The sequence below is a fragment of the Sciurus carolinensis genome, chromosome 3 (assembly GCF_902686445.1).
Source record: "Sciurus carolinensis chromosome 3, mSciCar1.2, whole genome shotgun sequence".
Classification (NCBI taxonomy): domain Eukaryota; kingdom Metazoa; phylum Chordata; class Mammalia; order Rodentia; family Sciuridae; genus Sciurus; species Sciurus carolinensis.
Window position 1 is genome coordinate 6,573,930 of NC_062215.1, and position 24,878 is coordinate 6,598,807.

General features: G+C 61.2%; 1 protein-coding gene across 8 annotated transcripts; it reads right to left on the reverse strand.

Annotated features, from left to right (window-relative positions):
- Positions 1-70: 70 nt before the first annotated feature.
- On the reverse strand, positions 71-24,488 carry Kif19 (kinesin family member 19). Of its 8 annotated transcripts, none has more exons than XM_047546247.1 (20): positions 24,328-24,488; positions 22,794-22,874; positions 13,387-13,497; positions 12,238-12,325; positions 11,830-11,966; positions 10,913-11,038; positions 10,360-10,554; positions 8,007-8,153; positions 7,080-7,202; positions 5,576-5,741; positions 4,761-4,935; positions 4,448-4,646; positions 3,538-3,808; positions 3,336-3,457; positions 2,760-2,893; positions 2,432-2,537; positions 2,153-2,320; positions 1,276-1,409; positions 914-1,073; positions 71-643 (listed from the first exon to the last, which is right to left on the reverse strand). In XM_047546247.1, the coding sequence occupies exons 1-20, from the start codon at positions 24,364-24,366 to the stop codon at positions 173-175; spliced, it is 3,153 nt and encodes a 1,050-aa protein (XP_047402203.1). In that variant the 5' UTR covers positions 24,367-24,488; the 3' UTR covers positions 71-172. The 8 variants fall into 8 exon arrangements, with proteins under 8 accessions (XP_047402203.1, XP_047402202.1, XP_047402204.1 ...); XM_047546246.1 differs by having other exon boundaries at positions 71-685; positions 24,328-24,487; XM_047546251.1 differs by having other exon boundaries at positions 411-643; positions 1,276-1,673; positions 2,153-2,240; positions 24,328-24,487.
- Between the last annotated feature and the right edge of the window lie 390 nt (positions 24,489-24,878).

The window sequence follows — 24,878 nt, forward strand, 5'->3', positions numbered from 1 at the left end:
GAGCTGGCTGAATCTCCATAACAGCCACCGTACATTTAGACGAGGTCTAGTTTGCAACACAACCATCAAACCCAATGCGATTTTATTGTTAAAAAGGAAGGAGAAAAAAAGCCACAGCCAAGTAACAAAACCAGATTCCCTCCCCAACCCCCAAACATCACACGTGAAGTGCCTACCGGCCTCCTCCCCAACCATCCAGATGCCCTGGCCCCAGGTGTGGGCCTGGGAGTCCCATCTCACTAACAGTTCCTCTCCCCGTTGCCAAGGTCAAGACTAACCAAGATATGTGCAGGGTTTTGGCAACAGTGTTCTGCCCAGAACTGGGGTCCAGGGAGCCCAGCCATTGTGGCTGGGCCTCCTGGGCCCACCTCCCTTCCTTGTGGCACAGAAAGCATGGAAGGGTTGGGCCGACACCCCACAACCCTTGGGTCTCGGGAGCTGCAACCTTCCGAGCTCCTGCTCCCACATGACCCCCTATGCCCAGACTCCATTTCCCATTCCCTGCTACAACCCATTCAGTCTTGGGGGCAGAATAGCTGGTTCCAGGCAGGCCCTCAGTTGTGCCGGAAGCGTCCATCCTTGCCATGGGTGTTTGAACCATGGGGCAGGTGGGGTCCACGAGGAGCCCGTCGGGAAACGCCAGCTGGGTTGGAGGGAACAGCAAGGGGTGAGGGGTCTCCAGGGCCTGCAACAGGGGAAGGGCCAGGGTCAGTAGTTGAGGAATGCCCTGCCATCTGCTCCACCATCGCCCAATGGCCTTGAACTCCCTCGGGCCAAGTTGCCAGTCCCATGAGTATTTTTCAAGAAGCATGCTTTCATCCAGGGGCAGTCCTAGGGGCAGGGAGCTGGACACGTCCCTCCCTGGGCTGGCCAAAGCCTCTCCTTCCCCATTCCCTTCCTTGAGGGTGCTGACCTGTGTTATGGCCTGGGGAGAGTTTGACCTTGGCCAAAGGCAGCGTGACTTTTCCCAGGTGCCTGACACCAGGGGTCGGGTGCCTACTCGCTGGCGTCTTGTGGTCCGAGGTGCTCTCTGAGGGGTGGGGCCCCAGGAGGTGTGTCTTGGGGCGGGAGAGCTGTGTTGGTTGGGAACAGTGAGGTGAGGCCAGGCGCTGCCCCAGGACCTGACACAGGGCTGTGCCAGGCTCCTGTGCCAGCCTGGGACAGAGGCGTTGAGGGTGGTGCCCGTGTGTGTAGTGCAGGGCTTGAGGTGCCTTGGGGCTTCTGGGGGGGCTAGCCCTGGGCCACCACCCACAGGAAGGTAGCCAGACACCTCACCCCTTGCCCTGTGACCTCGAAGGACCGAGATCTCCGCTTCCTCCTCTTCGCCTCCAGCGACTCCTCCCTTTTCTTGCCTGGGCTTTTCTTCTGACCACGTAGCCAGAGCCCAGGGCCATCACCTCGATGCCCACCTGCCTGGGATGGGGTCTCTCCTGTACTACTGGACAGGTTGTCCTCGCTGACAGCATGCTGCAGCGTGGGGCTGGGCGGCCGCTTGCAGGCCAGCAGGCCCTGTGGCCGGGCATCATCAGCCTCACTCAGAGAGTGCAGGGACAGGCTGCTGCGCTCCAAGGCGGGCGCCAGCAGGTGGCGCCCCTCCGTGCCCAGGGCCCTCGAGCGCCGCCGGGCAGCCTTCACTGAGATGCACTTGGTACTGGTCAGGATTTCCTTCCTCTCTGCAGCAGATACCAAAGCACAGGACCTGGGGTCAGGGCCACCTTACACCCCTCCTCGGCCTTGGCAGAAATAAGCAGGAAACAGGACACCCGGCTTGCCAGTTAAGACATACTCATCTGTAATGGGATGGTAGAACTAACCCCATAGGTTTATTTAGAACATTAACAGAGGAGGTTAGCCCACCTTACAGAGGGGGCAAGGGTTCAATGGGTTCGTCTGTGTGTTCCTGAGCAGGTGGCAATCTTTCAGGGCACTGGTGCCTTTAGAGAGTGGCTGCATTCAATGCATGGGCTCATTCAGCAGGGCAGAGCACAGGAAAGGGCTTTGGGCTGGGTGAACTGGTTGTGTTTTTTTGTTTTGTTTTGTTTTGTTTGGTACTGGTGATTGAACCCAGGAGTGCTTTACCACTGAGACACATCCTCAACTTACCAACCCCAAGCTGAGCAATTTAGAGGGTGCCAGGCAGGGGGCAACTCACCTTTGTGGGATAAGAGGATCTCTGACAGGTTCTCGCTGCTGTCTGGGGAAGAGGTGATCTGGCTACCCAGGCTGTTGGGAGGCAGGGCCTGGGGGTGAAGTGGTTGGGAAAGGGAAGGCCTTGAACATAGCAGAGATCCCATGTCCCACTCAGCACGGGCTGCAGGGTCTGAGAGGTGGTGGCCGTTTTGCAAAGACTTTACTCTTTGCTGGGTATCCACCCTGGAAACCCCCGGCCCAACAGCAGAACTCCCAGAGCCAACAGGTGCCCAGAGCTCACCTCCTGGGTTACCAGGCTGCCAACCTGGATGGGAGGCGGGGTGGGCACAGAGGAGCTCTTCGCCTGCCAGGCCCGTGAACTGGCCTTGAACATGTGGTGGGCATCACTGAGGTTGACAGAAGAGGATGGGGTGGCTGTTGACCAGGCTGGTTGCCCTGAGATCCCACCCCTCCCCAGGGGAGAAGCTGCTGGTGTAAAGTGACAGGGAGCCCAGGAGTCCCAGCTCCAGACCCGTGCCACCTCCTCCCTTCCATTCTAGTTCATCTTCCCCACTTAGCAAGGACTGGGTTTGGCATCCCAGATAGGACCTGGCAGGAAGCTGCCTCACCTGTCCGTGCCCAGGGGTGGGAGGGTGCTGTTCTGCAGGTGCTGAGTCTCCGAGCTCAGCGTCTTCCCGCTCTCCAGGTCAGAGTCTGGGGTTGCTGTGGCTCCTGCTGGGGTGATTTTGGGCAAGGAGCTATCCTGGGGAAGGAGAGAGCAGGGCAGAGTCAGAAGAGGCGGTCCTGGGACAGGCAACTGCTTGGGGTGACAGAAGTACACAGAGGGTCAGGGATTCTAACATGGCTGGGAGGCCTAGGGCTCTGGATCCTCAGGGCTAAGCTGTGGTCTGCTAGGCATCCCTAGTGACACTGCCTGAGGTTTGGTCTCCTGGGAGGGCCTCTGGGGCCATTTATGATGTCTCGGATGACCAATCCTGACCCTCAGACCCTGGGTGGGCACGAGTGCCAAAGTGGAATGCCCACATATGAGGATTACTCAGGCTTGGCAAGGCTTGGGTGGGGTAAGAAAGGAAGTCGCCTCCCTGGAGTGCCAGCTAACACCTGGTCCCATCCACTACAGGCATTGCCTTGGGCGGTAGCCCCTCAGCGCATGCGCAAGTGCCCAGTCCCGCCCAGGTGCCCACCTGCAGGGCCCTGGAGGCGACGCGGTCCATGATGGTGGCCCTCTCCAGGGTGCCCTCCTCCAGCTCCCGCAGGTACACTTCGTAGAGCTCCTCCAGGTGCTGGGGGACCGCCAGGTTGTAGTCTGCCGCGGGAAAGGCAGGACTCAGCGCGAGCCGGCGGGCCTTCAGCGAGCGGTTCGGACAGGCGGGGTGCGCGCCCTACCATCGATGATCTGCCGCTGACCCTGGATGATCTCGTCGCAGAGGCTGCGGTGCTGCTCCAGGCGGCGCACGGCCTCGCGGCGGTGGCGCAGCGCGCCGTCGCGGAGCAGCGCGTGAGACTGCATCTCTGTGTTTTCCACCTCGAGCTCGTGCACGCGGCACAGCAGGCTGAGCACCTCGCGCTGCTCCTCGGAGCCGATGCGCCGCGGCAGCGTCTCCTCCAGGCGCCGGCCCCGCGCGCGCAGGTCTCGGCAGCGCTGCTCCAGCGCCAGCTGCAGGCGGCAAGTGATCAGCGCCGGCAGCACCGCCGGTCCGTCCTGTCCTCGCCTCTGCAGCCTCCGACTCCAGGCATGGGGTAGGGCGCCATGCCAAGGCCATCCCTCGGAAGGGGCTGCTCCAACGTGGCCTCTGTGCACACTCTCTTGCGCCCTGACCACCACCCACCCACCGCTGGAGCCAGGTGGATAACTGGTTGCTCAGGTCTCATTATACCCCGCAGTCCCTCTCCCCATTGGGTAACCCCAGAAGGTTCCTGTTATCGGGAAAGCCCCAAAGTCTTGACTCTGATGTGTGCCAGGCACTGATTTTAACCTCACAACAACCCAGGGAGGGCTGCATCATGACTGTCCCACTCCACAGATGAGGAGTGTGAAGCACAGAGAGGGTAAAGAACCTAGCAAGGTCACCCAGGATTTGTGGCCTGAGCTCCTAGGCCTCCCTCTTCACCTGCCTCTTTATTTTATTTTTATTTTTTTAGATGTTGATAGACCTTTATTTTATTCACTTATTCATATATGCGGTGCTGAGAATCGAACCCAGGGCCTCACATGTGCTGGGCAAGTGCTCTACCCCGAGCCCAGCCCCTGCCCTTCACCTGCCTCTTAAGCCCACCCCCCGCCCAGCCCTGACACCTTCTCCTTGCGCAGCTGCTTCTGCTTGCCCACCAGGGCAGCGATGCTCTCCCGGGCCGAGGCCACCTCGGGTGGTTCCACGATGTCTGGCTGGTCATCGCCTGTGTCTGAGTCCTTCTCGCTGTCGTCCTTCATGAAGGACTCCTTCCTCTGTTCCTCCCGCCACTTGAGGGTGCGGCGGGACTTCTCGTGCTCCCAGCTGCCACAGCCCCACCCCGGGGAAGACACAGGGGTCAGGCCTGGGACAGGACAGTGCGTGGCTGCAGATCCCAGCTCCTCCACCCCAGGCCCGGGGGCCCTGAAAGGTGCTCACCCGGCGATGGTGAGCAGGTGGCGGGAGGTCTCGATCTGGACCTCCATGGCCTGGTTCTCCAGCTCCAGCAGCCGCCGCCGCACGTCCATCTGCTCCTGGAAAGCGCTGACGAGCTGCTCCCGCAGCGGCCCCATCTCCTCCTGCTCGCCGTGCCCGCCCTGCAGCTGGACCTCGGCTGCTCGGTGCGGGTGGGGGAGGCCAGCGGAGGGGACAGGCTCAGGCCGGGAAGGCTGTGCCCCCTGGGGCCCTCTCCACACTTTGTTCCCACAGCTCCGCTCCCACTTCCTGCAGGAAGACTGCCTAGAGAGCCCTCCCCTCCCACGCCACACTCCCACGGGAGCCTTGAGGCTGTGGCCCAAGGTGACCCCAGCTCCTCCATGGGAGCCGGGCTCTGTGAGCCCCTCGGCACCTGTGTGTCAGCTACAGAAAGGTGACCCTCACTTCATGGTCATCTGTTGGAAAACCGCCACAGCAAACACCCAAGTCTAGGAGGGGATGTGCCCCTTCCAGTGGTGGCAGGCATGTCCCCAAGGCACCACGGTGCACCTCCAGTGCGAAGTCCTGCACAGCTAAGTGCTCAGTGTCTCTCGCTTGTGTGATCCCGCCTAATCTCTGACTCTCCAAAGCAGGGATCGTGATCCTGATTTACAGGGGAAGCCTAGATGGCTCAGAGAGGTGGAGTGACTAGCCCAAGGCTGTCCAGCCAGAAAGAGCCAGGGTCTGGATGAACCCACCCCCTGTGTCCCCAGCGCAGGGAGACAGCCTGGTGGAGGGCTGCTGGAGATGGGCACCCACTAACAGGCCCAGGGGCACACCTTGGATGTGGCGGATGTCACCCCGCCCCAGCTGGCCCCGGGCCTGGCCCCGCCCAGCCTGCTGGTCAATTTTGCACTTGAGCCGCTGGATCTCTCCCCGCAGGTCTGCGATGATGCTGGTGTACTGGGCGATGTGGTAGGAGACGCTGAGCAGGTTCTGCTTCACCTGTGGGGAGCATGGGATGGGGGCAGAGGGGCCACACTCACCCGGCCTGCCTCTGTGCACTCCCTAGGGCCTGCGGGAATGGGGGGCTTCCTTTCTCTTTTCCTCCCCTCTGCCTCTTCCCAGTCTTTCTGGATGGCAGTAACGGCCTCTTTACCTCCAGTGCCACGGCCTCCTATCACATTTACATGCCTCTCCTAGATCTGTAATTTGAAAATGCTGCTTCTGCTCATCAACCTTCCGTGGCTCCCTACAGTGTAAGGGGAATGCCCTGATTCCGGCGCCTGGTGTTCAAGACCCGCCGCTGGCTTTGATTTCTTTTGTACTCACTGCTCTAGTCAAGGAGCCATCCTGGTCTCCCATGCACACCACAGGTACCATCTCCTTCCCACACCTTCCCTCCTTTGGAATCTCTGCCCTTCCTGCTTCCAAGCTTCTGGGATGTTCTCTCCAGTCTTCAGAGCATCCCAGAGTCTCCAAGAAGCTCCAGCGGATTGCTTGGCCCGCCCCTCCCCGTCCCCGTCCGGCCCCAGCACCTGCTGTTGGCCTCACGCACCTGCCACCCACATGCTGAACTGTCAGCCAACCATTTCAAGGTGCCTCCCCTCCGCCCCACCAAGGTCTGGAGCTTGGGACGCAGCCTCAAGCACCCGCCGTGGTGGCGGGCTGGTCTCAGTGCTGGAAGAAGGCTCCCAGCGAGCGCTGCCTTGCTGTCCTCGGCTCCCTGCCCCCACACACCCACAGCTGGGGCAGACTCTTCCCAACAGGTGCCCCCAGCTCCAGTCTCCACGCCATCGCTGACCAGGTGCAAGTCCCCTAACGTCCCTAAGTCTCGCTGTCCTCGGCGTTTAATGGGGAAGCAATAACACCTGCCTGGCTTGGGGACTGAGTGAGATCATACGCCAAAGAGCTCAGAGCAAGGGCTGTCGGGGCCACCTCTCACTGCGGCCACTGTCGAGGTGCGTGGGAAAGGTGGAGGAAGGGAGACGGAGGGCTGGGCTGAGGCCCCGACAGGGAGTGGTCGGAAGAGGGCCCACGGGAACGGGGGCTTCCGGGCAGTCAGGTGCAGGGAAAGGGCTTGCAGGTACCGTTTGACTGGGGAGAGGCCATGGCGTGGTGGCTGGGGTGGGTGGCAGGGGCCAGTCCAGGAAAGCTGTGCCGTGGGCGTTTTGCTGCCCTACTGGGCCCTCCGGCACTGAGCCCCAGCCCCAGCACTTGTTCTTTTATTTTGAGACAGGGCCTCGCTAAGTTGCTGAGGCTGGCCTTGGTCTTGCCATCCGTCTGCCTCTGCCTCCCGAGTGGCTGGGATTCCAGGTGTGCCCACCGCGCCCTGCTCCTCACCCTGGTCCTAATGTTCTTGGCCCGGCCAGCGTAGGTCAGGGTGTTCCGGGACTCCTCGAAGGCCGTGCTCGCAGGACTGATGTGGGCGATCATCACTGTGCGGCTGTTCCCGCCCAGTGAATCCTGGAGGAGGGGGATACCGAGGGAGGTCACCGGTGACCGCCCCCTAGAGGGCCTCCTGCCAGGCTGCCCCCAGGGCCTCCCCAGGTGTGTTCTCGCCCCCGGGCCCCCTTCTCTCTCTCACACTCGCCCCATGGGGCCGGCTGCTGGGCATCACGTGGTGTCAACAGCTTGGGAGGATGAAAGGCCCACCTGGCCGCCATTACCAGCTGTGAGACTGAGGCTACTTCACCGTCTAATCCTGCGCTTCCTGATTCTGTAGATGGCGGTGCTTGGCCTCTGTCCCCACCTCCCTGCCTGTGGATGCAGTCACCACAGCGGCTGAGGCCAGTGTATGAGTGGTGGCCGTGCTGTGGGAGCAGGGGACCTGGTAGTGTGAGCCCTGGGAGAATTCCTTAACTTCTCTGCCTCGGTTTCCTCATCTGCAAATGCAGTTCCCTCCAGCTAGCTAGATAAAATACAGGACACCAGGTACACGTGAACTTCGGATGAAATTCAAACGATGAACGAAAATGTTTTTGAAGTGTAAGTATGTTTCAAAGATTGCGTGGGATATACTTATACTAAAACTAAATTCTTTATCTGAAATTCACATTTAGCTGGCTGTGTTCTGTTCTGTGGCCTGTGTTTGCGTCAGATCTCACTCTGCTGCCCAGGCCGGGCTCAGACTCCTAAGCTCAGGCGACCCTCGCGCCTCGGCCTCCCAGGGGCCGGGACTCAGCTCATGCCACTGCCGGGATCTGCGTGTTTGTTCCTTACACGCGGCAGCCGCAGGCCTGGGGCCAGTGCCGGGCGGGCAGCCGGTACCTTCAGGAGCCGCGTGAGCTTGCTGTCGCGGTAGTTGATGTACTTGTTGCTGCCCCGGTCGCTCAGCGCGCTGATGCAGTTGCCCAGGGCCAGCAGGGAGCGGTTGATGTGGGCCCCCTCCTTCATGCGCTGCCCGCGGTTCCGGGTCTGGGGGTGAGCAAAGGCACAGCTGGGGCCTTGGGCAGGGGTGGGGTTCCACTGAAGCCACCTACCAAGCCCTGGAGACGGGCTGTGAACTCCGCCATCTGCTCTGGGCCCTGAAATGTGACTGTGTGGGACACCAGAGGGCCTGGGCCACCCTCCTCCTGGGGTCCTGAGGGCACTCCCGAGGGGGAGAACGGGAGCCTCTGAGTGACAGGTGTGGACCGAGGGCATGGCTGCGTCCTGCGTCACAGGCCAGGCATGGGCACTCGGGGCTTGACCCAAGTTTTGTGAATGACAGGAGGGGCGGGCCAAGGGTGGCTCCTGCTCAGCTCCATCATGGGCTCCAGGGGCGCTGCAGGCATCAGGGAGCAAGGAGGAGCACACTGTGTGTGTGAAGGAAGTGAGTGTGCACGAGTGTGAACGCCTGTGAGATGTAGATGTGAGCCAGTGTGAGCGTGTGGGGTGTGTGAGAGACTGTGTGTGTGTATGAGTATGTGAGCATGTGTGAGCATGTGGGAGGTGTGTGAATGTGTGAAGTGTGTGAGCTTGTGGGTGTGTGGGGGGTGTGAGTGCGTGTGTGAGTGTGTGTGGGGTGTGAGTGTGTGTGGGTGTGAGTGCATGAGTGTAAGCATGTGCATGTGGGGTTGAGGGCATGTGTGTGTGAGTGTGTGTGTGAGCGTGTGTGGGGTATGAGTGTGTGAGACTGTGTGTGTGAGTGTGTGAGCATGTGTGGGTGTGACTGCATGAGTGTGAGCATGTGCATGTGGGGTTGAGGGTATGTGTGTGAGTGCGTGTGTGAGTGTGTGTGGGGTGTGAGTGTGCGTGGGTGTGACTGCATGAGTGTGAGCGTGTGCATGTGGGGTTGAGGGCATGTGTGTGTGAGTGCGTGTGTGAGTGTGTGTGGGGTGTGACTGCATGAGTGTGAGCGTGTGCATGTGGGGTTGAGGGCATGTGTGTGTGAGTGCGTGTGTGAGCGTTGTGGGGTGTGAGCGTGTGTGGGTGTGAGTGTGTGGGTGTGAGCGTGTGCATGTGGGGTGGAGGGCATGTGTGTGAGTGCGTATGTGAGTGTGTGTGGGTGTGAGCGTGTGCATGTGGGGTGGAGGGCATGTATGTGTGAGTGTGTGTGTGAGCGTGTGTGGGGTGTGAGCGTGTGTGGGTGTGACTGCATGAGTGTGAGCGTGTGCATGTGGGGTGGATGGCATGTGTGTGTGAGTGCGTGTGTGAGCGTGTGTGGGGTGTGAGCGTGCGTGGGTGTGACTGCATGAGTGTGAGCGTGTGCATGTGGGGTGGAGGGCATGTGTGTGTGAGTGCGTGTGTGAGCGTGCGTGGGTGTGACTGCATGAGTGTGAGCGTGTGCATGTGGGGTGGAGGGCATGTGTGTGTGAGTGCGTGTGTGAGTGTGTGTGGGGTGTGGCTTGAGTGGTGGAGGGCGCCTCCTCTCCCCTAGGCCTGCAGGCCCACATCCAGCCCAGGGGCTCCGCCCAGGACACCCCACAGGAGGGCCAGGCCCCTGGGTGGTGCTGAGAGAGGACAGGCCTCCCCAGGCCCCGCCCACCCCCTTCAGGAAGGCTCTGGGATTTAGGGAGGGGAGAGAGGCCTTTGCTGAAGTCCCCCTGCTGCGACCCAGCCCACATGTTCCAACAGGAAACCCGTTCACGCCCCCACCCCCGCCACTGTCCCCTGCATCTGTTCAGGTGTTGGCGGTGACATCACTGGCCTCCTTGCTTAGGTGACCATGAGCCCCATACTGGTCCACAGAAGGGGTCTGGGCCTACGTCTGCTGGGAGGTGCCAGCACCCAAGGCCACAGGGCCAGGGAAGCAAGGTTCACTGGTTGGGGACGGATCCTGCACCAGGTGAGTGACAGGGTCCTTCTCCTCTCCTGGATGTGGCTGACTGGAAGGCCCTCCACCAGGCTCGGCCCAGGCCCCTCAGGAGGGTCTCGTCTCCCACCTACAGACTCCTCACCTGGGCCACTCTTCCTCCCCGTCCTCCCACCCGCTGGCCCTGGCCCTGGCGCTCTGCTGGATATCCTGGACCATCTGCCCTCTGGACGCTCCGCGGTGCCTTACCTGGGGGCCCCTGCTTGTCCCTGCCTCCCTGGGATATCCTCTGGGAGCCGCCCACCCTGACAGCCTCTCCTCCAGCCCCGAGAGCCCGCTTCCCTGCCCGCCTTCCTCCGCAGCCTCCACTCCCGGAACCGGCCTCACCTGGGAGGCGCGCTCCGAGCCGGCCAGGTCGATCATGAACAGGCGGCCCTGCCGCACCTCCTGCAGGATGTCCTTGACCCGGCTGCGCTGGCGCACGGCCACCTGGAGCACGGCGTGGGAGCGGGAGGACGTCTGGTTGGCGGCTGTGGGCTCCTGGGTCCTCTGCCGGTTCCCCTTCGTCAGCAGCTGCATGATCTGCGAGTGGGGAGGCAGGCGGCTCTTGGGGACCCATGGAGGTGTCCGGCAGAGAGGAGCAGCCCAGGGGCTGGGGGCTGGGGGCAGGTGGGTCTGGCACCTGAGAGGTTGGGAAGGGGCAGGTGGGGCCGGCTGAGCGGCTTGGCAGGTGGCCTCAGCTCTCTGGAGGATGTAAACCGGGAGGCTCTGCAGCCTGGTCACCCGCCCAGGCCAGTGCCGTGGGGCACGATGGCAGGTGCGAGCTTCCCTCTTGCTGCCCCTCTGGATTCTCGGGCTCCCACCCGCAGCTGGGCGCCACTCCCCACCCCCTGCCCCAGGTGTCCTCTGCAGGGCCCTTGGCTGGCAGCGCGAGACTCGCCTCCTCGGCGTTGAGGGTGGAGACCTCGGTGATGCCCGCCACCTGGATCACCCCTTTGGAGTCCTCCCTGAGCTCGAGGTACCCCAGGGCGGGGTTCAGCAGGTCCCGGATCATCTCATTGTAGATCTGAGGGGACCCGTGAGGGAGCAGGAGGCCGACCCAAGGGCCAGGTCCCCTCCCTCCCACACAAGAGGGGGACAGGAGGTCACGCTTTCGGGGTGAGGGAAGCCCTGGCCAGGGAGTGACACCTTCCGCTCCACGGCAGGGTGGGGGTGGGGAGGCCTCGGCACCCACAGGGGCTCCAGAGCCAAGGTCACAGAGGCTCCAGAGGACTCCCTTCCGACAGGCAGGGCCCGGGCGGAGCGCCTCCTGGTGGCCGGACACCTCGGGCGACCTTAGGCAGCTTCTCTGGGGACCCCACAAAGTGGGACTTGCTGGCTGCTGGCTGGACAGCTGCAGATAGCTCTGCCTCGCTGCTCTTCCTGGGCTGTCGCCCCGAAGAGCATCTGCTCCTCGGGAGCCAGATGGAGTCCAGCCCGCTGTGACCTCCCCTCCTCTGTGTGCCCCCCGTCCCCTCCCCGGGGCAGATAGGTTCTGTTGGGGGAGGGCCCTGGACTGTGAGGAGGTGAGTGGCCTCGGAGGCTCTGTGCTAACTGCAAGGCTACTGTGGAGCGTGGTCCAATGAGCAAGGCCTGGCTTTAAAGCCACGGGGTCCGGAGCTTGAGTGCTTGCTCCCTCACTTACTGTGTGCTGTGGATCTAGTGGCCTAACCTCTCTGAGCTCATTTTCCGTAAGGCAGGGATGTGGGAGAGCAGCCACGATGAACAACTTGCCGGGAAGCTGCTGGGTGACTGGCTCCAGGCAGGAGGGCCAGCCCCATCCCCTGCACCTCTCATTCCAGCCTGGGTGGGGCTTACCTCCAGGTAGGACATGGACACCTCATATTCCATGTCATTGCTGGTCTCCTCAATGGCACGGAAGAGGTCATTGAGGGTCCGAACGTAGATGCCTGGCTCATGGTCCGTGCCCAGCATGGTGTAGGTTTTCCCGCAACCTGGCGGAGCAGGGCCGGAAGGAGGGAAGCCTTGCTGGGCAGGTGCTCCCGGAAACCCCGGGTCTATCCTCCAGGTCACTGCCCATGGTCAGGGAGGTGGCGAGGGCGGGGAGGGGCAGCCTCGGCTGGGGCCGGGGTGCGTTAGGGCCCACCCATCTTTGATTCCAGCCGCGGCGGGGGCCAGACCAGCTCTCTGGTGCGGGGCTCAGGGCCTGGCTCTTGGGGGCACCACGGGGCACTCCAGTCCTGACCCGCTGCAGGGCTTCCTCACCCGTAGGGCCGTAGGCAAAGACGGTGGCATTGTAGCCTGAGATGACCCCGTCGATGAGGCTCTTGGTGGTGGCCTGATACACCATCTCCTGCAGGGAAAGGGAGCCGTCAGGGCCCAAGACGGGCGCAGCACGAGGCCCAGCTGTCCTGGCCCTGGATAGGAGCGGTTTCCGTCCCAGGAGTCCCGGGCTGGGAGGAGGGTGACAGGAGGTGGAGGCTTCCCATCTTACAGCCCTGGGGACGCCAGCTGGTTAGAGTACTCAGGACACCTGAGCCGCCTTCCCCACAGCTGGCTTCTGCCCTTCACCCCCAGGACACCTTCCATCTGCTCCTGGGAGCCTCCCAAGGGCGGGGAGGGGGTCCCTAGGAGGGTGTCCGCTTCCCCGAGACTACCCTCCACCTGTCCCCCACACCAGATGGGCTTCAGGGTCCTTCCTCTGGCTCTGATATGGGTCCCCATGGAGTGTTCCATGTGGCTATGTTGTGCAGGATGGCAGGTGGGTGCTAACCCAAATGTGTCTAGGCAGGTGTATACAGGTGTGCCCACCATGCAGGTGTATACAGGTGTGCCCACCATGCAGGTGTATACAGGTGTGCACTCCATGTAGGAATGCAGGTATGTCCACCATGCAGGTGTATACAGGTGTGCCCACCATGCATGTGTATACAGGTGTGCACTCTATGTAGGAATGCAGGTATGTCCACCACGCAGGTGTATACAGGTGTGCCCGCCATGCAGGTGTATACAGGTGTGCCCACCATGCATGTGTATACAGGTGTGCACTCTATGTAGGAATGCAGGTATGTCCACCACGCAGGTGTATACAGGTGTGCCCGCCATGCAGGTGTATACAGGTGTGCACTCTATGTAGGAATGCAGGTATGTCCACCATGCAGGTGTATACAGGTGTGCCCTCCATGCAGGTGTATACAGGTGTACACTCCATGTAGGAAGGCAGGTATGTCCACCACACAGGTGTATACAGGTGTGCCCGCCATGCAGGCACATGTGGACTTTCTGAATGGGGAAAACTGAAGACTGGACCCTCGAGCTAATGGTGGAGGGAAGATGAGGGTCAATGGCAGGCCCTGGGTGGGACAAGGGGTTGAGAAGGGCTCCCAAGTGTCTCCAGGCCCAGGCCTCCCTCACCTGGGTGGCGGTGAAGTCAAAGGCCACGTCAAACAGGTAGGACTTCTCCCGGGAGCGATGTGCTCGCAGGATGTCGTCGGGGTCCTCCATTGGGTCCATGAGAACCACCATCTGCAGGTTGCCAAGGGCAGACCAGTGTCACTCAAGGTCCCCGGAGCCCAGGGCCCATTCCTGCCCCTGTCCACTCTCTGGGTGTCAGGGGCAGACACTCGGCCTCAGAGGCCCAGAGGAGAAGCCTCCCTGGTGACAAACAGGGGCTCCTGTGAGACCCGCCCTGTCTCAGGGGAGCAGAGCCACTGTGGGGGTGCCCCAAACTCTGCAGAGCTCAGATCCATCAGCCACGCTGCCCACCACGCTGCCTCTCCTGCAGGAGGAGTGACGACAGGGCTGGCAGCTGTGACCTTCAGGTCACCTACCCACCCAGCCTTGCATCCTGCTACTGCCACTGCAGCATCAGGCAGGAAAACAGTCGTCAGTTCCACTGGTCAGATGAGCGGCTCAGGGGCCAAAGAGGCACTTGCCCCAGGCCACACACGAGCTGGTGGGGGCTAGGGCTCAAAACCCAGGTCTGAGTCTGAAGCCCAGACTCGGCCACCTGCCTTGCAGCTGTGCAGCAGCTGGGACCCTGCTTGTGCTGCCTGGACCCTCCACGCCCGGCTGGCAGCCCAGGGCAGGGCAGGGCAGAGAGCTGCTGGCAGCCGGTGACAGGCATGAAGAAAGCAGCTGGGCTTGGGAGCCGCTCACCGCTCACCGTGTCTGAGAGGAGGTTGGGGTGATTGACAGCTTCAAGCCTGGGCTGGGGGTCTGGCTGTGGGGCCCTGACTGGAGCCGGTGTGGGGGCTCCCTGCAGGGCTCTGTGTGTGTGTATGAGCGTGTGTGTTAGTTACGGTACAGAAGGGGCCTGACTGGGTTCTGCCCCCACTCTCAGGGTGACCTTTTCCAGAACAATCTCTAATCCCAGTCCACTCTGCCCACGTCCTCAGTGTGCTGGGCCTTGCTCTGGGCTGTGTGTGAAGACAGAGGAAGGGCCTGGATCCTTGCTGGAGTCCTGGCCTAGGGTAGGGGCGGGAGAGTCAGGGCCTGGCTCAAGGAACAACAGAAGACATTCAAAGACTCGTGGAAGGGCTTGAGTTTGGGGGATGCAGGACAAGGGAAGCCAGGCAGGAGAGGACCACAGGGACAGCCTCTGAATACAAGTTCTGCCTCTTATAAGCAGAACCTTGCTCAAGCACTGGGACCAGCCTGAGCATCGGTCTCCTCCTCTGCAGATGGGACAGCAGCACCATCTGCCTGCAGGGCTGTGAAGATCCCATGAGACAAGCGTGAGCACATGCTAAGGGCTCAGTGGTCCTTCAAGGGACTGTCAAGAGGAGAGAGGGGTGGAGGCAGGGGATGGGGAGGTCACCTATTTCCCCCACCCATGATGGCCATCAAATCTAGAGTGGTAACAAAATGAAACAAAAAACAAAATGAAGTAGAAGAACAGCTACAAAGCAAAAACAAAACAAAACAAAACTTTTAAAAGACAAAAAATAAAAGAAGTTGAGTGGCCCCCTCCCTCAGCACAGAGGTCACCAGTCCTTTGTGGCCCCACAAGGCTGGCGCTCTCTCCCTGTCCCCCACCTCCTGTCCCAGGTGACTGGCACCTCTAACTGCTGCTCTGGGGCCCTGGGCTCCCTGGAGTCCTGGCTTTGCCAGACAGCCAGGGGAAATGAGCCACAACAGCGCTCGCCGCCTAGGGAGCGGGGCCTGTTCCCTGGGGCCAGGGGTGCTCAGCAGCGTGCCAGCTGGTGGCCTCACCAGCCCCTTCAGCACTAGCAGGAGGGGCGGGCAGCCTCCACGCCCCGGGCACACTCTCCACCGCTGATCCTGACTGAGCCCTTTCACGTGAATTCACAACTATTTTTCTCAGATGGACAGACTGAGGCACAGTCACGTCCCTAGGACTCAGCAGGGCCATGGGCGGGCCCTGGCAGACTGGCCCTCAGGCGGGCACCCGCTGATCCTCTGGACCCTCTCACCCTCTGCTCCCACCAGGGCCTGTGCTCATCTGTCCCTGGACAATGAGCTGCTGGTCGAGGAGGTGAGCACAGGCTTTCAGGGCCGCCCCGCAGAGCCAGAGCCCGTGGCTGTGCTCCCTCCCTGGGTCAGCAGGAGGGCCAGGGCCAGTGTGTCCCAAAAGAGCTTGCAAAGGGACAAGGCATAGGGAGAGGTCCCTCGGAGGGGACAGCAGAGGCTGGTGTGAGGTGGCAGGTGAGGACCCAGGAGTCCAGCTGAGCTTGTGGGCCTAGGAGATCTGCAGTGGGTCCCTCTGGTTCTACCTGTCGAGCTCGAGGAGTGAGGAGGCCCGGTCCCAGGAAGACAAGGACCTGGGGACCCCACCAGACTCCCCCTGCATTCTGTGTATGTCCTGGGACCTAAGCCCCTTCCCTGCAGTCCTGGACCCCTGGGGGAGGCGCACACCTGTGCCCGTCACACCCTAACCTGCCGTGGCCCCTCAGGTAGGCGTAAGGCTCCCTCTGCGATTCTCCAGGAGGGAGGGGCCCGGTGATGGCCAGGAGTCAGAGTCCTGTCCACTCAGATGCGATTCCAGGTGAGCCAGTTAATGGCGAGGGCTCCAGACAGGCCGGGCAGGGGCTCAGTGCAGGGAAAGAAGGCCACCTCTCGGCTGGCCAAGGCCGGGGGGCAGAGAGAGCTAAGGGCAAGGTGTTAGGGTCTGTGCTGTTACCTGGGGACCCACCTCTTCCCAGCCACTGGTCACCTCCTCAATGCTCTCTAAGCCTCTCCCAGGATCTGGTCCCGTCCCCCACCAATGACCTTGCAAGACCTCCCGGCACTGCCAAGTTCACGGCACCTTGGGCCTCCGGCTCCTCTGACAGCCGAATGCTCCTGCGTGGGCGTGCTGCCCGCACAGCTGCCTCCATGCCCACTTAGAGAGGCTTTGTCTGCTTCCATCTGTCTGCGCCCAGCCCCTGCCCCTCCCTCCTGTCCACTCCGCCACACAAGGAGCCCTTGTGCCCTTGACCGGGGGAACTGAAGCCCAGCTAGGGGTGGGTGGGAGGGGGGCTGGAATGCTAAGGAGACCAGCTTGGGGCCCTCAGGGGCAGAGCCCTGGGCCAGGCCAGCCAGGGGGGCTGCAAAGTGAGGCCTGTGTCCTGCCTCCTGACACTCCGTGGTCATTTAAACAAATGGGTGAGTGTGGCACCTAGCAGGAGACGCCTAATCCTGCCAGGACAGGAAGGCTTCCTGGAAGAGGTGGTGCTGGCGCTAAGGATGAGCAGCAGGTGACTGATAGAGTTGGGGGAGAACATTCTAGAGAAAAGCATGAGCAAGGCAAAAGGTGAGGCAGACTTCGGGCGATGGTCCTCAGCTGATTGCTGAGGTTTCTTGGGAGAGACGCAGAGTTGGAAAGAACTGGGGGGTTCACCTTCTGCCCCTCCTGCCAGGAATCCTGCAGCATAGACCCAAGAACTCCCGCGTGCATCTGCCCAGGCAAGCATGCCACGCGCCCTGTGCCCTGGCCCTCACTCTAGGAGTCTCCTGTGCGTCCTCCAAGGCTCCCTCTAAGTGTCACACTGGCTGGCACACAGCACATGCCCAAGGGGTGTGTGCTGAATAAAGCTGCCTTTTGAGCACGCCAGGCACTGGGCTAAGCGGCCTTCTGAGTAGCCACTTTTGTGATGGCTGGACCGTAGATACAGACTGAGACTGGATAAATAATTCACCCAAAGCCACTCTGCCAAGCACAGAATCAGAGAGGTTCAAAGCTGGTTCCAGAATCGAGGCTCCTCGCCCCAGCCGCCCGCCCGACTCTCAGAGTGAACGATGGGTGGGTGGTGCCCCATTAGGTGAAGGACCTGAGCCGCGTTCCTCTCTCCTGCCCCAAGTTCACATGTTGAAGTCCTAAGGGGCTGGGCTCTGCATGGGCACCCTCTCCTCCAACCCCCAGGGAACGCCCATGGCCAGGGGCTGTTAGTGCTGCTAGAGAGCAGGAGACGGGCCAGGAGAGGGAAGGTGGGTGGTCAGGAAGGGCTCTGCCTTGCAAGCCCAGCTGCCCTAGCAGCCCCAGGCCTCCTAACTCAGCTTGGTCCTCCACTCCACAGCCTCCACTCCACAGCCTCCATTCCCAGCCTGCTTTTAGTTCTGTGCAGGTACAAAGAGGAGTTCCAGCCCACTCGGAGCCTTTGAGCCTGGAAACCCAAGATCCTGCTGGGCAGTGGGGCCCTGGGGCCCAGAAAGGCTGCCTGACCCATGAGCTGCATCCCACAGGGCACCAGGCTCTTTTCCAGCATGTCCAGGTGACAAGTGCTTTGCACAAAGTGTGGGGGCTCTTCCCGCTGCACCCCGCTGCTGGGGCTTTGGTCAGCTTTGCAGCTTTGGCAGGTTCCCTCCTGGCCTCGGGGGGAGGGGCCCCGGCCTACACCAGTGCTTCCCAGTCCTGCTTCTTCATTCCTCGAGGCGGAGGTCGAATGTCTGGCAGCACCCCTGGCCTCAACCCACGCCGTGCCTGCACACCACTCCCCCCAGTTACGACACTGCCAAATGTCCCCTCAGGGCCAATGGTCCCTGATGAAACCTGATGACCTCCACTGTTCTCCAGCCTCTAAAGTCAAGGACATCCCTGGGGGGCGGGGAGTGCCATGAATGGGGTCCAGACGTGACAGTGCTGTGTGACCTTTGAACCCGTGGCATCAATTCTCTGGGCCTCAGGTTTGGCCCGGTTGGAGGTCAGGGAGGACCAACAGGGAGGTAGCCCCATCCTGCTCAGAAGCCGCAGCCTGGCTCTGGCTTCATCCCCAGCTGGGCTCATGGCCCCTTTACGCTCACAGGAACGAAACCTGGTTCCGGTGGATTTCAGCCCTGGGTAGCTGTTCCTGGGTTTTGTTTGTTTGTTTTGTCTTTAAGAAGGAGAATGTGGCGCTGGTTATATTTCTAACTAGATTCAACCCACCTATGTGGCCTCAATGTCGTAGACTTGGATCCCAGGAAGGGGCCCCTGGGCCCTGTCAGTCTTCAGGCTGCAGAGAGAAGCCCAGGATAGGGTCTGCAGAGCTCATAAAACCATCGCCGCCCAGCAGGCTGCTTAGGACACAGTCCCATCTGACTGATCTGGTCACATCCCCGCTGGCTACAGGACTCTGAGGACCCCCAGACTCAGAATGACACAGAGTGTAACCTAAAGAGTGTCCAGTATGTGTCTATCATGGGGTCCGCAGTTGCCTCTATCAGAGTCCCCCAGGAGTGGTGCTTGTGAGACACAGATTCCCAGGCACTCCAGATTCACGCAATCAGAACCTCTGGGAAAGGGGAGCCCACCAATCTGCACTTTTCACAAGAATCCTTTCCCATACCCATCCAGGCACTACGTGAAGAGTCCCTGTGTCCTCAGAGCATTATACACAACAGTCAAAAGTGGGAACCACCCAAATGGCTGATGGATCAATCCATGCCATGTTGTAGTATTTAGCTTTGAAAAGGAAGGACGTTCTGAAATAAGCTGTAACGTGGACCAACCTCAAACACCACACCAAGGGAAAGAAGTCAGCCACAGGACCATATATTGTATCACCCAACCACATTATATGTCCAGAACGAATAGTTCAGAGGTCAAGAGTGTGGGAGGGGCTGGGGACACTGAGGGATGGCGAAGGGGTGAGGGAAAGGATCGTTCCTCCTTCCCTGGTCCTTTGCCACCATGCTCAGCTCTTGGGGGAATGGGGCTAAGTAGCCTCCAGATGGCTGGTGGGTAGTTCTCCTGCCCCCCAGGCAGGCAGGGGAGCTCCAGGCAGCTGCCCCAAAGGAGTCACTGCCTCTGGCTCTTCATATCTGTCACCTAATGCTTTTTGACCTTTCACAACTGCCCCACATTTGTGAAGCCCCCCCCCCCCCACATCATCACCTTTGTCCCTGGGATAGGGGAGCAGGTTCTTGTTCTCCCTTCTGAGGAGGCAGCAGAGGCCCAGAGAGGGTCTGTGGCTTGCCCATGGACACCCAGCCAGGATGTGGCAGGGCTGGGTCCTCTGAATCCCAGGCACACCCCGCCAGCCCCTCTGGCTCTGCTCCTCTCTCCCCTCCCAGGGGTCCTGCCCAACTGGCCTTTGTCCTGCTGCTGGGCCTCCTGTACCTCTGCCTGGATCCACAGGACCCCAGGAACCAAGGGGGTGGCAGTTGGGCGGCAAGCAGATAAATGCTAATTATAGGATCATACGCATTGTCCACTCACTTAAGTCCTGCAGATAAACAGCTGGGAAGCTTCGAGGAGGGTCAGCAGGCTTTGGTGGGGGCAGGGGGAGGGAGAAGGCTCCTCCCCCAGTCTGGAACTCCCCCAGGGCCCTCCCTCCCCTAGGCCTCCCTCCAGGGCCTGGCTTCAGGGTTAGTCCCACCCCAGATGCTGCTGAGGCACAGGCTCCAATACTCTCTTCCAGGAACATGTCCGCAGGGAGGTGGCCCCGGGGGACACACTGAGCTCTCCAACACAGGGGGTGGGAGGCAGGAGGATTTTTAATTCTGGGGCCTGAAAACATCCCATATTTTGGTCCTTGAGATAAATGGACATAAATTACCCCCGGCTGCATAGCAGGCAAATGCACGAGCCCTCTAACAAAGGGTCCTTTAAGGACCTTAAAGCAAAGGTGTTATGACGATTGCCTTGAGTCGACCTGAAGCCCTGGGACCCCAGGCCCAAAAGGTACCTGAACTGGCCCCTTTACCAATCCAATCCCTAACTCCAGCTTCTGCAGAATCCAGGAGCACCGACCTCTTGTCCCCAAGGATGCTTTGCCCGTGGGGGATCCACCTCTGCTGAGATTGGTTATCATCTCCTGAGGTCAGGTGTCCCCGGAGAACAATGATGTCTGCCTCTAAGGAAAGCTGCCCTGGGACCTCATGAGGACCCCATTGCTCAGGACAGCTGGGCTGCAACACTGTCCCCTCCCTGCTGACCACCAAGGGGCTCTAGGCTACGCCACTCAGGGCTTCTCCACCCATGGGCCCCAGATGACACCAGCGGGAAAGGAATCCACCGGTCACCATGGCAGACAGAAGCAGGAAGCAAGAGGCCAGGCCCAGAGCCCAAGGCCAGGGGACGCTCAGAGGGGCTGGGCCACACTGGTCAAGATGACCGCGACCCAGGGAGCAACGGAAAGCAGGTGGACGGCCCCGCAATGCCTTCTTTAGAGGAGGCAGGGCACGGTGCGGGCTGCATGGGCCCAGGCGCACCTTGTCTGGAAGGACGTCACTGCCATTCTGTCCTGTCCTGCAAGCTCCCAGACTGCCCAGCGACCACCGGGCCTCAGGCCCTGGGGGGACGCAGGCAGAGTCAACCGGCCAACTGGCCTCGTCTGCAAAACTGAGCAAGGCTGGAACCCTGAGCCCCGCCAGGCCAGAGCCTCAGAGGAATCTCGGTCACTGGAGAGAGGCGGGGTTGAGGCGAGGCAAGGGACATCTGCTGTCCACTAACTCCTATGCTACCAGGGCCTCATTTGTCAGGGGGACAGCCTGCCTTAGGCGGTTCCCAGCTTAGCACTTGTGGCTTCGGGGACTAGGCCAGGCCCCCAGGTCAGCCGTCTTGACAGAGGAGGCTGCAGGGAATCAGTCAGAGGAGCCCTGTGGCCGCAGGCTCAGACGATGCTCTCTGCACCTCTGCACCCACACAGGGCCAGCCCTGTGGGGACCACTGCTGGTGGCCTCCTGCCGGGGGGAGGTGCAGCTCACCCAGATTAGGCAGGACCGCCAGCAGCCCCTCCCACTGCCGAGAGAGAACAGAGCGTGTTGCTGAGGCGGGCACACCGCGGCCGTGCCCTGGAGGAGGGCCGTGCCCTCGAGGAGCGCTCCCATACGCTAACAGTCATCAGCCCCCGGGCGGCCGGGAGCCAGCAGCAGACCAGAGACACATCATTGTCTCAACACGAGGACGCGATTTCCTTGGGAACAAGCTGGACAAACAGGGAGTGGCCTGGGCTGGAAGGTTTCTGCTCTGAGCTCTCTGAGCCCATCCCGTGGCCCTGGGGACCTCAGGGCCTAGCAGGTGAGGCTGACCACCTCCTGTGAGCACTTCCCCTGGGCGGGCACTAGGTGAGCACGTGCACTTCATCCCTCAGAGACCCTCTAAACAAGGCGTTACGACTCGTCCCCACGGACCAGCCCATGAGGCACCTGAGGGCCGCGCAGCCGGTGGGGGCAGCACCTGCCCCACACGGTCCTTCCGCGCGCTCACCTGCCGCAGCCGGCCTCCCCGCTTCAGGTGTCTTCTCTGTCACAGTGCACCTCCCAGAGGGCTCTGAGGAACCCGGCAGGATCCGGGGAAGGGCATCGGGAGGCTGGTCCAGGGGCTCTGCTGTGCCCCCAGGTGCCTTGCTCTGTGCTGCGTGGTGCCGTTCTGACTTCCCCGGCCATCAGCACATCACACCGTCCCCATGAGCCCCAGCCCTTGGGGGAGGCCACGGCACAGCCCCGGAGCAGAGGCAAGAGGCCGCCAGGAGCTCTCATACCACAGCACCACCGTGATGCGTCCACTCGGCACCAAACCTGCTCTCACCACCATGCCATGAGCTTCCCAGCACCGGAGACATCAAACACCCAGGCTGTGTCCACAGAGTGTGTGGCCCAGCCCTGCCCATGTCTCCAGCCTCATCTCACACCTCTTGCCCCTCTCTGCAGCTTGAGCCAGGCTTTTCTCAGTTATCCCGCTGCATTATAATCCCTCTCACCACAGGCCCTTTGCACATGCAAGTTCCTCTGGTCAAAATTTTTCCCCTGTGCATGCTCCTCTTTATCTCTTACCCTCTGTTTGAGTTCAGCACATCTCTGAAGGAAGCCCTCCCTGACCTCTAAGACTAGCCCGTCTTTCCCCTTACTCTCCCACACTATGCAATTTTTACAGCCCTCATTAGCTTCAAATTTCTGTTTTTTCGATCCATTAATGCCTCATCTCCCTGCTCTGGACTGTAGGTAATGGAGGGAGGACAGGATCTTCTCTGTTCACTGTAGTTCTCCAGCTCCTAGAATGGTCCCCAGCACGTTGTGCAGAAGTATTGTTGTCCCTTGTGTCCTGCCCCCGTCATCATGAGGATCAATAGAGCAGACAAAGACTACAAAGCAGGAACCCCTGGAGGTGAGCTACAGCTCTGGTCACGTAAATAACACGAGAGTCAAGCCACAGGCACCTGAGAGATGAGTGACCAAGGCCCACCCAGGCTACGTAAGCGCTCAGTCTCCCAGGAGCAGACCTGAAAGACTTCCTGAAAGAAGAGCCCCTGGCTTCCTTGGTGAGGTCATCGGCGGTACGGTCAGGAGTGCGGGGGTAAAGGAGGAAGCGCCCGGGAGCCGCAGGCCCTTCCTGCCCCTGCCAGGTGCACTGGGCCATCTGCACAGCCTCTCCCTGCAGCTCCTGGCTGCGCCCCACATACCTGCTCATCCACCTTATGGGCAATGAGGGTGGCTCCTTCCTCCAGCTCTGCCACACTGATGGGCCGGACCCTGAGTGCCACCTGGGAGAGAAGACCAGCGCCCCAGGGTGAGAAGGAGAGGGCCATGCCAGGCCACGGAGAGAAGGATGAGAGGGCTTTAGAATTGGTCCTGTAGGCACAGCCATGGTTTCCTAGTGTCCTGTCTAGCTACCCAGGCTCCTTGGTCCTAGGGAAAACCCAGTGAGTCAAGGTCACTGCCTAGGTTAGAGGGCAAAGGGTCCACAGCATGTAGGCTGTGCGTGAGTCTACCAGCCTCTCCAGGAGCCCGTGCCTCAGGGACAATCCCACATCAGGGGAGAGGCCTGTCTGCTCAGGCTGCATCAGTCACCCAAATTAAACATCCATAGCTCCCTTGGGCCGAACTCGGAGCCCTGGGCACCGGAGCAGCTGTGTGTCTGTGAATGACACACTACACCTGAAGGTGCAGGCACCGTGGGCTGTGGGATGGGGCCTGGCAGCTGGGATGCAGCCAGGATCTTTCCCCAGGGAGGGTTTCCTCTGCTGATCAAAGGGACACACCTGCTGGCTGTGTGGGTGAAACTAAGGGCCTCACTTCACTTTCAGAAGCTCCTGCCCTGCCCATCAGCCTCCTGGCTGAACTCCACTGGGGGAAGGGAGGGCCCTGTTCCTACTGGAGAGGATGTTCCAGAGCCCGTGGCTTCTTGGGGCTGGGGCCCTGGCTTCCCTTTGCAGAAGTGAGGATACCCTACAGAGGGTGCAGGGGTGGCAACTTTATCCTCCGGCTGCATCACCACACCTGCTGGTGTTGAAGGCCCATTCCCGGATCTCAGAAGTGGGCTGGGAGACAAAGACCCCTACCCAAGACTGGTGGAGGCCTTGGGGCCACTGAGTGCCCTCCTATCATTCCGTACCAGGACTGCTGATAACCAAGAATATACACCTTCAGTCCCTGCATGCCCCCACCCTCACTCCCACGTCCTCATCTGTCCCAAACCCACTTCCAGAACTTCTCCCAGGTATTCAGAGTCCTGACTTGGACAGTGTCTCTGCTGCAGTCCATGGGCCAGCTATTACCCAGCCCAAGCATCTCTCCTGGCACCGGGTGGTTGGGTGGGGGCTTGTCTTCCTATTGTGGTCCTCAGCTATCTTTACTCCAAACCCCTTTGGGGGAACCCCACTGGCTCACCAGGAAACCCCCACTTTCCTTCTCAGGACAGAAGGTCCAACCTGTTCCAGATCAGAGAGCACTCTTGTCCCTGAGGTTGCTCCAGCTTTGGGGGTGGCGGTCCTTGGGGGGAATGGGTTGAAGCTGGGCTAACTTTCCATCCTCAGATGGATGGCCATGATACCTTCTGGACACCTATTCTCTGGGACTTAGGCGAAGTTGCTCTGGACAGTCCCAGGCTCTGTCCCTTGCGTGTCCTCTTAGGGGACAGTGTCTGTAGGACGCGGACTGAGGTGGTCTGGTTCCGGGGTCGTGGAGGGGCGTGAGGAGGGGCTTGAAGAGTCTCACCATGAGTTGCTGGTCCTTGGAGTCCCCGCTGTCCTTCATGCTTGCGGCGGGTGGGGGGGCTCAGGCCGCGACACCAGGCATGGCCGAGCCTCACCCCCACCGCCGTCCGTCGGGTGGCTCCCCGCAGCCGCGGCTGCCTGACAACCCGAAACCAACAACGCGCCGGCGGCCAAGCGCTGACCCGGAGGCGGGGCCCGGAGGGCGGGGCCGGCGTCGCCCCGCCCCTGCGCCCGCCCCTCCCGCGCTGCGGCGAGAGCGGCCGCCTCCGCCCGAGACCTGAGCCGCTGCCCGCCTTGCGAGTGCCCGCCTGGCGTCCCTGCAGCCCTCGGCGCGTCAGCGAGTCTGCCTAGCGCCGCGGCGTCCGTTTGGTAGCTCTCGGCGCCTGCCCAAGCCCCTGGCTCGAGGCCGGGCCAGTCCCACTGCGCCCCGGTGCGTGCGCGCCAGCCACGCGCTCCCTGTCCCTGCTGCCACCGTCATCTGCTGCTTGTCTGCCTACCTGTTGCCCCTTGACACCTCCAGGGCGGTGGCCGCGGGCCTGTGTCTGCACCCAC

What these genes read in the sequence shown, in the direction of transcription:
- Kif19 (XM_047546246.1), bottom strand. Translation starts at nt 24,366, where the DNA reads ATGAAGGACAGCGGGGACTCCAAGGACCAGCAACTCATG. An exon ending in CCACCCTCAACGCCGAGGAG is followed by an intron (nt 10,555 to 10,912) that starts GCGAGTCTCGCG and finishes CCCCACTCGCAG; the next exon opens with ATCATGCAGCTGCTGACGAA. An exon ending in TCGAGGTCACAGGGCAAGGG is followed by an intron (nt 1,074 to 1,275) that starts GTGAGGTGTCTG and finishes CAACCAACACAG; the next exon opens with CTCTCCCGCCCCAAGACACA.